Source organism: Labrus bergylta, chromosome 12, assembly GCF_963930695.1.
Source record: "Labrus bergylta chromosome 12, fLabBer1.1, whole genome shotgun sequence".
Taxonomy (NCBI): domain Eukaryota; kingdom Metazoa; phylum Chordata; class Actinopteri; order Labriformes; family Labridae; genus Labrus; species Labrus bergylta.
Genome location: NC_089206.1, coordinates 540,207 through 552,983, shown reverse-complemented (window position 1 = coordinate 552,983; position 12,777 = coordinate 540,207). Strand labels below are relative to the sequence as shown.

At 43.8% G+C, this 12,777-nt stretch overlaps 2 protein-coding genes across 3 annotated transcripts in view; both read left to right on the top strand.

Moving 5' to 3' along the window:
- The window catches only part of otud5a (OTU deubiquitinase 5a), a 22,640-nt gene extending 18,214 nt beyond the window's left edge, over window positions 1-4,426 (top strand). For both annotated transcript variants that reach the window (XM_065960918.1, XM_065960917.1), the window contains exons 6-9: window positions 1-175; window positions 271-481; window positions 903-974; window positions 2,694-4,426. The exon at window positions 1-175 is cut by the window's left edge and continues 11 nt beyond it. In XM_065960918.1, coding sequence (XP_065816990.1) covers window positions 1-175; window positions 271-481; window positions 903-974; window positions 2,694-2,827 — 592 coding nt within the window. In that variant the 3' untranslated portion in view covers window positions 2,828-4,426. The remainder of the gene's footprint in view (window positions 176-270; window positions 482-902; window positions 975-2,693) is intronic.
- A 2,603-nt stretch (window positions 4,427-7,029) lies between these two features.
- On the top strand, window positions 7,030-12,774 carry pim2 (Pim-2 proto-oncogene, serine/threonine kinase). Its single transcript, XM_020659083.3, has 7 exons — window positions 7,030-7,365; window positions 8,562-8,662; window positions 9,118-9,168; window positions 9,745-9,953; window positions 10,041-10,210; window positions 10,308-10,484; window positions 10,595-12,774. Exons 1-7 carry the CDS (start codon window positions 7,308-7,310, stop codon window positions 10,750-10,752), a joined length of 924 nt encoding a protein of 307 aa, XP_020514739.1. The 5' UTR covers window positions 7,030-7,307; the 3' UTR covers window positions 10,753-12,774.
- The last annotated feature ends 3 nt before the right edge of the window (window positions 12,775-12,777 follow it).

Here is a 12,777-nt window from a genome sequence, read left to right as displayed (position 1 = left end):
GTCTCTGATGAAGTCGGCCATCAAGACGTCGGAGGAGTCGTGGATCGAGCAGCAGATGTTGGAGGACAAGAAGAGAGCGACGGACTGGGAGGCCACCAACGAGGCCATCGAGGAGCAGGTGGCCCGGGAGTCGTACCTGCAGTGGCTGCAGGACCAGGAGAAGCAGGCCCGACAGGTAAGGGGGGGGGAGGAGGGTCAGAGGTCAGAGGTCAGAGGTCAGCAGGAAGTCTTTTACCACCTGAACGTAAACATGTGTGTTTTCTTCCTCAGCCGCGTAAGGCCAGCGCCACGTGCAGCTCGGCGACGGCAGCGGCTTCCAGCGGACTGGACGACTGGAGCGCCCGGTCGCCACGGCAACGAGACTCAGACCCCTCCCACTCGGACCTCACTACCGCCCCGTCGTCCAACAGCAGCAACAAGCCCCCCTCCCCCGCAGGAGCCGCCCTCATCCTGAGCAAGCCCCCCTCCCCCTGCGCGCCAGGTAACACACACACACAGACACACACACACACACACACACACACACACACACACACAAACACACGCACGCATGCACACGCACACACACACGCATGCACACACACAAACACACACACACAGACACAGACACACACACATGCACAGACAGACAGACACACACACACAGACACACAGACACACACACACACACACATGCACAGACAGACAGACACACACGCACACAAACACAGACACACGCACACACACACACACACACACACAGTCAAAAGACATCAAAGCGGTGATGAAGAGAAATAAGACGCTCTCACTTCTGCACAAACGTGCATGAAGGTGCAGGGTTCGTTTTGATTGTTGCTAACTGTGTGTGTGTGTGTGTCTGTGTGTGTGTGGTGTGTGTGTGTCTGTGTGTGTGTGGTGTGTAGGTCCCAGTAATCAGAGTCGCCATCATTTGGAGTACAGAGCCATCATGCAGGAGATGTCGCCCACAGCCTTTGGTAAGATACCTCGTGTTAATAAACTGCTCGTTTTACGGCGGCCTAAAAGAGCGAGACAGAAAATTCACTTTGTAGACCGAAAGCCACATTCAGCCTCTGCCGCCCTGCTGCAGCCGACCCCTCTGCAGCCTCTGCCGCCCTGCTGCAGCCGGCCGCCCTGCTGCAGCCGGCCCCTCTGCCGCCCTGCTGCAGCCGACCCCTCTGCAGCCTCTGCCGCCCTGCTGCAGCCGGCCGCCCTGCTGCAGCCGGCCCCTCTGCAGCCTCTGCCGCCCTGCTGCAGCCGGCCCCTCTGCTGCCCTGCTGCAGCCGACCCCTCTGCCGCCCTGCTGCAGCTCGGGCTGCAGAGGTCATGCAGCTGTCAATCATCCTCTGATGTTTACAGTCAATACTGAGCAGGAAGCAGCCGAGCGTGGCGGGCGCGGCGTGTTTGTTGGATTGTCTGAGAGCATGAAGAGCGGTTCAGAGAAACACAAACCGTCTCTAACAGTGGACTTTTATTATCAGGTGTTTTGAAGACGCTCTAAAGCGTTTTGATATCAGAGTACAAACAGAAACATCTCAGCAGGAAGTGTCTATCTTGTCTCACCACATTACTGCTCGCTGAAGGAGACATTATCAGGACGTTATCTGGCGTATCGCCGAGCAGACTTCAGCTTTGATTTATTAAAAAAACATGGAAGTGAAGAGTCGGCACATCTGACCGGCTCATCTTCACAGGTCGGGGATAACAGTTGTGTCTTTCTCCAGGTTTAGATGTTTGTCTTCTAGTGTTCTACCTTCAAAATAAAAGCACCACACATAAGTTTATCCACCTTCAGAACAAAAGCGCACCACATGTCAGTTTGTCCACCTTCAAAATAAAAGCACCACACGTCAGTTTATCCACCTTCAAAACAAAAGCACCACATGTCAGTTTGTCCACCTTCAAAATAAAAGCACCACATGTCAGTTTGTCCACCTTCAAAATAAAAGCACCACACCTCAGTTTGTGCACCTTCAAAATAAAAGCACCACACCTCAGTTTGTGCACCTTCAAAATAAAAGCATCACACCTCAGTTTGTCCAGCTTCAAAATAAAAGTACATGTCAGTTAGTTAACCTTCAAAATAAAAGCACCACATGTCAGTTTGTCCACCTTCAAAACAAAAGTACATGTCAGTTAGTTCACCTTCAAAATAAAAGCACCACACCTCAGTTTGTGCACCTTCAAAATAAAAGCATCACACCTCAGTTTGTCCACCTTCAAAACAAAAGTACATGTCAGTTAGTTCACCTTCAAAATAAAAGCACCACACCTCAGTTTTTCTACCTTCAAAATAAAAGCATCACACCTCAGTTTGTCCAGCTTCAAAATAAAACCACATGTCAGTTTGTCCACCTTCAAAACAAAAGCACCACATGTCAGTTTGTCCACCTTCAAAACAAAAGCACCACACCTCAGTTTGTGCACCTTCAAAATAAAAGTACATGTCAGTTAGTTCACCTTCAAAATAAAAGCACCACACCTCAGTTTTTCTACCTTCAAAATAAAAGCACCACATGTCAAAATGTTTGCATGGGGAAATTAAACATAAGAGGGGTGGAACCTCAGGTCGCTAAAAATGATCCCTGTTAACCCTAACCCTTTGACATGAGTTCAGACTGGCGTGAAAGCGAGCCGAAGTCATCAGTGATTGTGATTAGTTACCGTGTGTGTTTGTGCACGTGTGTGTGTTTCAGGTCTGACAGACTGGGAGGACGATGAGATCCTGGCCTCGGTGCTCGCCGTCTCTCAGCAGGAGTATCTGGACAGCATGAAGCACCAGAGCTCCTCCATGCATCGAGAGAGGGAGCCGTCCCCCGACAGCAGCTGATGACCAGCCGAAACACAAGCACACACAAACAAACACAACAATGACCTTGACCTCCTCTCCTGCCTCACCCTCCAACCCCCCCTGAACCCTCACCCTCACCTCTGCCCCTCAGAAGGAGATCGACCAGGGAAAAAAACAAACATCAAACAAAGAAATGCACACTTGTTTTTTGTTTTTCAGCTCATCCGCTCTTCATCATTTCCTCTCCTTTATCCTTCCCCGTTTCCTTCCCTCCTTTCTACTCCCGTCTCATCACCTTTCCTTCTCCATGACACCCTCATGGTCACCGCTCAGAGGAGCTCAGTCTTAAAGCTGATTCGAGGTCAGTTATGACATCAGACACCACGTCGAGCAGCCTCGACTTTTGAAGTATGTTCCGTTAGCTCTGTGGCTAATGATGTCATAGGATTCAATAGGGAAGGCTAATCAGCACTTAAAAATGGTGAAGTGTATGTCGGGGATCTTCATGCTACGAGAGCGAGCCGTCACCTGAAGTCTTACGTTATTACCATCTTAGCTCACCGCGGTTTCCAGGTCCAACGAGATGCGTTGCTGCTAGCTTAGTTAGAGATAGCGTTATGGTTTTCTGATGAGTCCAACTCCTCTTGTAGCTCCTGCTGGCCGCCTTCTTCTTTTTCTTTTTGAGGAATAGTAGCCCCATGCTTATCAAAAAGTTGAATGCTAAAGGTACCAGGGTTGTCACGCTAACAGATTTTTAAACTTTGATACAAATACTACAACAAATCAAAATGATATCGATGCCTGTTTTGTTACCACGGCAACAAAAAGAAAAGCCCCAGACATCTATCACTGCATCACCGGATTCTTGTTTTAAATCACCAAAAGGAGACAGACTCTAGTGGACACTGGAGGAACTGCAGCTGTAAAGAAAACAGTTTTGTCTACAGCAACAAAAAGTCCTAGATGCACATTATTGGGAACTATCTTTCACACGGTCTAAATTGGCACCCTTTGGGTATCCAATCGTTGCCAACGTGTTTGTGTCATTTAGAGGTGCAGGAATACGCCTGCAATGTTTGTTGCGTTCTTTCCTCCCCTGTTCCACCCGTCAAATGAAGAAGTCATTTTGTAGTTTTTTTTAAAGCTTCAGCACTTTTTCGATACTACCGGATCAGTAAAATAAGGTTATTTTGTTTTAAAAACGCGTTGTATCAAAGTGTTGACAACCTTAGTTACAGGCTAACAACCAGATCATGTGGTCATCGTCCTCACCGCTTCCTGAGGCCGTCACTCTCACCAAACGCCAGCCAGCAGCGACGTCACGCTCCTGCTTCTTTTCTCTTCCTCCTTTTTCGTCTTCCTCCTCCTCTCCTCCCTCCACATCACCTCCATCATCATCATCATCATCGGACTTATTTAGCTGCATGTTTAATTGACCACGACCAATATCATCATAGTGAGAAAAAAACGACAAATAAAAAAAAAAAGAAAATTTGAGAATTGTCATACTTATCCTCTTAATGATTGATTATTGTTGTTATTATTAATATTATAAGTTTGTTTTATTTTATTTTCTTGTTTGGGATGAAAAGATCTTTTTTTTTCTTGGAATAAAAAGAGGAAAATGTTTCTGAAAAAGTCGTCTTGATGTTTTTTTTAAATCTGCACACAAACACTGAACACTCGTCTTTTAAACTCTGCAGCCTCATCTTGACTTCCTTCTCTTTTCTTCCCTCTCCGTCTTTATCTTCTGCTTCCTGGTTTCACTCTTTGACCCGGTTTATTTCTTCCTCCTTTTTTCTGTGCAGGCTGTCAGTCATCAGGGTCATGGGAAAAGTCAAAGCTTGATCCAAAGGTTAGGTTGAAGACGTTTCACTTCCCTGGACTGAAGAAGAAAACGGAGGAGGAGAAACGTCTTTAAGATCTTCAACTGAGTCCAGTTTCCTTTGGATGAAGTTCTGAATGTGTCCACCCCTCCTCCTCTTCTCGTGTCATTCTGTTTTCTGTTTTACTCTCCATCAGTTCTTTAATTACAAAATCTTCCTTTCTTTGTTTTCTTAGTTCTTGACAGGAGCTCTGAGAGGACATCATGCGTCCTCATACTTCAATGTATTCTGTGTTAACATGTTAACGAGGACATTTCTGTTTTTTTTCTCTAGATTGATCTCATCAAGTCAGGATAATGACGCTTGCTTTCCCGTGAGACAAGTTTTAGTTTTAGTCATTTTCTCGCGATCCCTGGAAATAAACTCATCACCACATCACGACAAATAATTTGAGATCTTGAGAAAACTACTGAGATTGACTCGTTATCACAGGAAACCAGAGTTATCGCAAAATATACGAAAATAAAGTTGAGATTATCAAGAAAACCAAACCGTATAATTTTGAGATAAAGAGATTGAGATTTCAGGGAAAAAAATACTAGGGGAAGAAATTTTGTTTACTTAAGATAACGAGGAAAAAGGCGAGTCCTAGAAACAGCAAAATTATTTTATTGTTTACTCGAGATAATGACATTAATAATCCAGATTTAATTTATACTGAAATGTACTCATTACGGACAAACCTGAGTTATCTGGAGAGAACATGAAACATGAGTTGAGATCTCAAGAAAACAACTAAAATGTACCTGTTATCACAGGGTAACTGCTGGAGTTATCTGGTGATAATGAGACAAGTAAACCCAGATCTCAAGAAACCTTCCAACATTTACTCGTCATGAAGCGGAAACCTGCGTCATCTCAAGAAACAACGTACATTAGTCGAGATTTCAAGAAAAATACTAAATTTTACTAGTTATGAGAAAACCAGCGTTGTTGACTCAAGACAAGCAGATAAATATGTCGAGTTATAAAGAAAACAAACAAAATGTATTTGTTATTGTGAGAAAAACATGTTGATGCCAGGAAAACATCTACAATGTATTAGTTGGGAAACAAGTGTTGTTCACCTTAGATGAGATAAGTCAAGATCTCGAGAAAACAACCAAAATGATCTCGTTATCACGGTGAACGGAGTAAAATAAAAAGTAAGTGAATGTATGTCCGCTAAGGGCTTACCTACTAATTAACTTTAAAAATAATAAATCATTACAGGGCCTTCACAGATCATTGTTATCCACAAATAACGAGATAAATAAGCCGAGATCTTGAGAATGCATCCAAAATGGACTCATTATCATGGGAAGCCTTCACATTTTACATCTCTATTCTCTACCTTTGTGTTCATTGTTTTGATTCCTAAAAACAAGTATGATAAAATGTATGGATGTGTGTCCGATTTGGGCTTCCGTAGAGTTTTGAAAAGGTTGTTGTTTGCTCTTCCACTCTTGTTGAAAATAAAGAATTAAAGTCCTTCAGGTATTTTTCGTCAGGATGCTGTAATAATTTAAGATAAGATAATCCTTTATTTATCCCACAATGGGGAAATTTACATTGTTACAGCAGCAAAGAGATTGCAAACAAAAAGTGAACACAGTACAATTTAAATAAAAAAAAAAAAATTAAGAATGTACAAAAAAACTCGATACTAAAAAATATATCTAAAAAAAATATATATATATATATTAAAAAAAAATATATATATATATATATTAAAAAATATATATATATAAAACTAAAAAAATAATAATAATAATAAAACCATCACACGTGTGGGCGACTTGTTGCAGGTAAACGAATCTTAAAGAATTCACGAGAAGTTTCTGGCTCTCTAACCCTGGGGCGGTTAGCTGTCTTTTTTTTCGGACTTTCTTGTAAATTCTCCTGCTGACATATTTATCTTGACAGGAACATGACTCATCGACTGATTAAGCACAGTGGACATTTTAAACCTGCGGCCGCTCGCTCTCGATACCGAGAAAACCCGCTTCTGTGTACGCGCATGCGTGTGAGAGGAAGAGAAAGCGCGCGAATGCGGAGTTAACCGTTGCTCTGTTTCGGTTCACCTCGCGCTCAATGTCTTCGCTTGTGTGTGTGTGTGTGCGTGTGTGTGTGTGTGCGTGCGTGCGTGCGTGTGTGTGTGTGTGTGTGTGTGTGTGTGTTTTGGGGAAACCGCCCTCTTCTTCCCGTCATCAGCTCGAGCTGCTTTGAATTCTACGAATTCCTCATCAGGTTTTTTTTTAAACTGCGACGTCGCTTCAAAACATTGAGCACAAGGTTCGTCGCTGATTGGACAGCGAGGCGGTGTGGGCGTGGCTACAGGAGTAGGCTATAAATACAGAACAAAACATCATCGTAGGTTCAGATCTCAGATAAGGCGGTCAGCTGGAGCTTTTTGGAGAATTTATCAACCGTTTGGGTGTTTATTTTCAACTCTTTAGACTTAGTACAGGGCGAAACTAACTCCTGAAGGCATTTTCTTCACTGGAATTGTATTTAAAAGTTGCAAAGCGGGACAAACCGGGGAAACTGTTACGATTAGTCGGATAAAGTTTAAAACAAAATAAAGTCAAGAGGAATTCTACTAACAACAAGATGGATGTTTCAGCCCAGACTCTCTAAAAAACTTCCAGAAAATGTTGGACAAACGAGCTGTGGATATTCATCTGGAGGAGGAAGCTGGAGGGAAAAACGGTGAGATAAAAAAGTATTATAAAAGTGAAGTGAAATATTCAAATGAACGTGTTGAAGTGATGACATGTAAACAAAGCTGGAGACCTACCGGAAGTGCATTATCAACCTGAAAACATGACAGGCTTAATCACACTTTAACTGTGTATGTGTGTTTTAAAGGCTAATACCTGATTACAAAACCTGATTAAAAAAACAACGATTTTTAAACGTCCGTATTAACGTCACAACGCGGCGTGTTTGTCACCGTGGACTGTGTCACGCTGTGTGTTTTACAGAAGTCAAAGAGAGCCACAGCAGAAATAAATAATGAGGAGGTTTTATTTTGTCATTTTGCACTCTGAGAAAAAAGTCAAATATCAATATGAAATGAAAATCAAATTTCAAAGATACAATTTTGCTTTTTTCCCAACTTTACGACTCTTTCCTGACAATTCAACTTTATTTCCAAATGTTTCTACATTGTTGTCGACACTTTGACTTAATTTGTTCCATTTGAAGTTTTCTCCCCAGGTATTTCTAATGTATTCTTGAAATTGTATTTTAGCTTTATTCACGATATTTTGACAAAAACAAGTATTTCAAAGGAATTCTCGAAATGTATTTAGAAATTCAGAAATTTCAAATTGTATTTTAATTTATGACCTACACTTTGACTTCATTCTCAAAATCGTATTTGAGCTCTATTCTCCATATTTCGCCCATTTTTAGATCTTCGTCTTATCTTTGTTTATTTCTCGTGTCTACTCCTTTAACGTCTCGTATTTTAAAAACAACATGAAGGAGAAACGTTTGAAACACCTTTAAAAACTTCATGTGATTCTGTTTCATCGTGGTCAAACAGGGTGAACAAGAGATTATTTAGTCTGAATATTTAAACTGAAATTTGACCCCGGAGTTTGAGCTGAAAGTGAAATCGTACTCCCTGCTGTGTTTGTCTAACAACAAGCACGGACACATTGATAACACAGCACGGGGACGGGAGGGAAGTTATCATTAAACATTTCCTTCTTGCAGCGAGCAGGCTGTTCAGATATCATCCATCGCTGCACGCTCCCGTCTCTTATTCAAAACATTTCCTCATTACTCGGTGGAAGGCGTTGAAGGCAGCAGTATGTTGCTTGTTTGTTGTTGGAGACGGCTGTGTTGTAAACAAAGACAAACAGCAGCTGACTGATGTGTGTGTGTTTGTGTTTCAGTGAAGGAAGTGTTCTGCTCTCAGTATCAGTGTGGCTCTCTGCTCGGCAGCGGGGGGTTCGGCTCGGTGTTTTCAGGACAGAGACTCTCTGATGGACTTCAGGTCAGACATCAAACATTTCATCTCTTCTTCTTCATGTGTTCATGTCTGTGTTTCCTCTTTGTTTACGTCTCCTGTGAAGCAGTCAGTGTTCACTCCCTCTAAAATATGACTAAAACTCTGTTATTGTCATGATCAATGGTATCCAAGAGTACCCAAAAAACATCTGTTTCATGAGACAGGTGAGAAGGAGAGGACGAACCAATCAGAAACCTGCAGAAAGATTTGTGCACACTGGATATGTTTTTGTGCAATTAAGACATTATGCATTGGTCTGTCTGCAGATTTTGATGATTAAAAACAAGAACCCCCCCCAACACTAAGTGCTTCTGTTGCTCTGTTATCAGAACAGGAATCGATAAAGTTTTATTCTTACTAGAGGCGTATCAGAGTTTAAATTCTGGATCATCAGTCGCTCCGTCTGTGAATTAAACTTTGTGTCCTTTTTGTCCATGCAGGTTGCCATCAAACAGATCACCAGGGACAGAGTTCAGCAGTGGGCGAGACTGGTGAGTGTGTAAAAAAAACATTTCTTTATTTCATTTTTCTCTTAAGTCTAAAGTCGATAAAATGTAAGAAAGTCGTCTCTCGGAGGTTAAACGTCGTCGTGATCGTCGGATCAGGTTTAATGTTTCAGACGCTGCAGAGAGAAGTTCAGCACAGGTAGTTTTGTTTCCCTGTAGAGGAAACCTCAGGTCAACTCCGCCCCCTGCTGGAGGGACAGCTGTACTACAGCTGTGGGTGGGGGCTGGCCCCTGGTTCCCACGGAAACCTGTGATGTCACTGCTCGGAAAATGACACTGAAGGTTTTCCCCCTCAGTGTCAAACTCATGTTTTAATCATCAGGTTTTACCAGGGAGTCCCCCTCTCCCCCCCCCCCCCCCCCCCCCCTCACCACCACAAAAAACACCTGCAGAGACAGAGTCAGGGAAAAAACACCGAGAGAGAGAAAACAAAAATAATTTCATGCAAATTAAAAAAATATATATATATATGGAAAACAAGAATTTGGTATCACATTAAAAATGGCTCCAGGTTGTTTGTGTGACAAAACATTGATCTCATATTTTTCATCTCCCCCTCAGCCGGGCGTGGTCGGTCCCGTTCCCATGGAGATCGCTCTGCTGCAGCGACTGTCCGAGGTCGGGGGTCACAGCGGCGTGGTGCGCATGCTGGACTGGTTCGAGGTGGAGGGGCGGGGCTTCCTGCTGGTGCTGGAGCGACCGCCTCAGTGTCAGGATCTGTTCGACTTCATCACGGAGAGAGGAGCGCTGCCCGAACGCCTCGCACTCCGGTACTACTTCCTGTTCCTCTGACTCTGTTTTCAGTAACGTTTTGTTTTCACATATCGAAGTTTTAACGTTCCCTGTTTGTCCGTCAGGTTCTTCCGTCAGATCGTGGAGGCGCTGCAGGTCGTTCACGCTCACGGTGTTGTGCACAGAGACATCAAGGACGAGAACATCGTGGTGGACACGAGGTCGCTCGAGGTCAAAATCATCGACTTTGGGTCGGGAGCGCCGCTCAAAGAGACGCCGTACAACGAGTTCGAAGGTACAGAGAGAAATGTTACGATAGGAGGATTTAATCGTTTAACTTTGTGACACATTAAAGAGTCGAGTCGCTAACCGCCATCTTCTCGCGTCCTCAGGGACTCGGGTCTACAGTCCTCCCGAGTGGATCGTGTCGCAGTCGTACGAGGCCGTCTCTCTCACCGTCTGGTCGCTGGGCGTGCTGCTCTTCGACATGGTGTGCGGCGACATCCCGTTCGAGCGAGACCAAGAGATCGTCGGGGCCACGCCCATTTTCACCAGACGGGTTTCTAAAGGTGAGTCGAGACTCCGCTCCTTCTAGCCTCTCTGAACTCTGATTGGCTCATCAGAAACGTTTGATGCTTGTTTGATGTATTTAAAACGATACAATCTTCTGTTGTGACAGAATGTCAGTCTCTGATTCGCTGGTGTCTGTCCTACCGACCGGAGGAGCGCCCCTCCCTGGAGGAGATCCTGACTCACCCCTGGATGGAGGGAGGAGAGGAGGAGGAGGGAGGAGACCTGCAGGAGGACCACAGCTCTCTGCCGGCTCAGTCCCTGTGATGCCGCAACCCTGACCATGAACGGCTCTGGTCAGAATAAAACCAACCCTGAGCTCGCAGGTCTCTGGACTCAGTCACTGTGACAGAACTGTGGACGGTCTGAGACAGGACTCTGGACTCTTTGGTGCACCACACTGGGATGGTGTAGTGCTCTGCTCAGCCAGCAGGGCGGCGACACAAAAACCTCACACTGGATTTAGAAAGGATCAGCAGTGTTTTCATGCTTGAACCTCGTTACCTAAAGCTTCACAGAGACGCATCACAGAGGGAGGAGAGGCTGAGGTCCTCACTGAGGTCCTCACTGAGGTCCTCATACGTACACTGATGAATTCTTTAACGAGGTGAAAACACTGCTGTGATCCTCTGACGGCCTCTGCTCTTAAGAAAACTAATTTATTTCTGCCTAAGTTTGTGGTCGAGCTGCAGTCGGCGGCTCTCTCTCTTTATTTATCTCTGTTGGTGGAAGAAGCAGCTTTGTTGCCATGACAACGTGTTGTTGCTGTATTTATTGAGTATTTATTTTTGCTGAGGATGTCGGCAGGTCGTTTCATATTTTTTTCTTTTTTTTTTCTTCCTTCCAGCTCCATCAGAGAACTCTCGTTCTGGTTTTTGTTCTTCAAACACTAGTTTACATTTTTGGCAAAAAAAACAAAAACCTCTAGTGTCAAAAATACAGAAATAATCTACATTAAAGGAGCAGTATGTAACTCTGCCCCCTAGTGTTTAAAATGGGTACTGCAGTCTAAATTCTAAACACCATAGAGATCCAGCTCTGCATGGGTCTGTAAACCTTTCTGTGTTCTAACCTCTCTCCATTTTTCAAAAGCATCTCCAATATTGATCCTAGTTTGAGCACGTTTCTGCTCGTGGAGCTTATTAGAAACATGCAGAGGCTTTTTAGGTCGGGTACAATCACTTCTATCTGAACCACTTCTCTTGACCGCTTCCATCGCTGCAACACTCACTACACAGCTCACTGATTGGACCTTTACATTTGAATGATTTTGCATCCTTTCAGTTTATTTCCTGCTTTTTGTGCAGACGTTCACCTGACCTCATTCTGCATCGTTCAATCAGATTGAACTATTTACTGATGTTGTCACAAAATGTTTGATATTTTTTCCAAACCATGTTTTAAAAAAAAGAAACATCTCTTTTATTTTATTGATCAATGTGATCAAAACAAACTGCGTCTGTTTCATGAGACAGGAGAGGAAAGAATCCAAAACAAAATGGCGGACAAACACCTGCACACTTTCTGAATTCAGACGCTGTGCAGGAAGTATTCTTCACTGAGAAACAAAGAGACCAAACATTGGGTGTTTAAGGCGTCTGTTTCTGTTGCCATGGTTTCAAACAGGATTTATCTCAAAGTTAATCGTTCTGATATCGTGATATGACAATACAGCGATATCGTACTGCAGCTTTAAAACGATCGTATTCGACCCTGCCGTACTTTAAAAACATGAGACAGGACGTAAAGACCACACTGAGGGTAAACTTACGCCTCCGGCTGCTGTGTAGCTTAGCTTGTAGCATCTAAAGCTGTGGTGTGAGCAGGGCATCAGGCGATGATCTGATTGGCTGGTGGAGTCAGGCAGCAGAGAGGAGGGGGCGTGTCCATCAGGTGCTGATGACACTTGTTGCTCATAATGTTTGGTTGAGAAAACATTAAAAATGTAAAATGATGGTACACTCATCTCTACGTAGAGTCGACCGATGACGACCTGAATTTAATTTAATGTTTTATTGTTTTGATCACAGTTTTTTGATTTCCCTCCTTGTTTCTGGTGTCACTCTGGATCTGATTCAGATCTAAATGGGAGAATGTGGTTGGTGGTGACGTCGTCCTGCCGGTGTCCGGGCGTGATGTCACTGTAAATACTTGTGTATTATTGGCTGGTTCAGACATCAAAGTGGCTCGTTGGGTCACTTGTTTCTGTTTATTTACATTAAATAAGAATTTATGGATCAAGAGAAAAAAAGATCCGACGGTTTAATAAAACACGTTTCTCTCACTGCATCA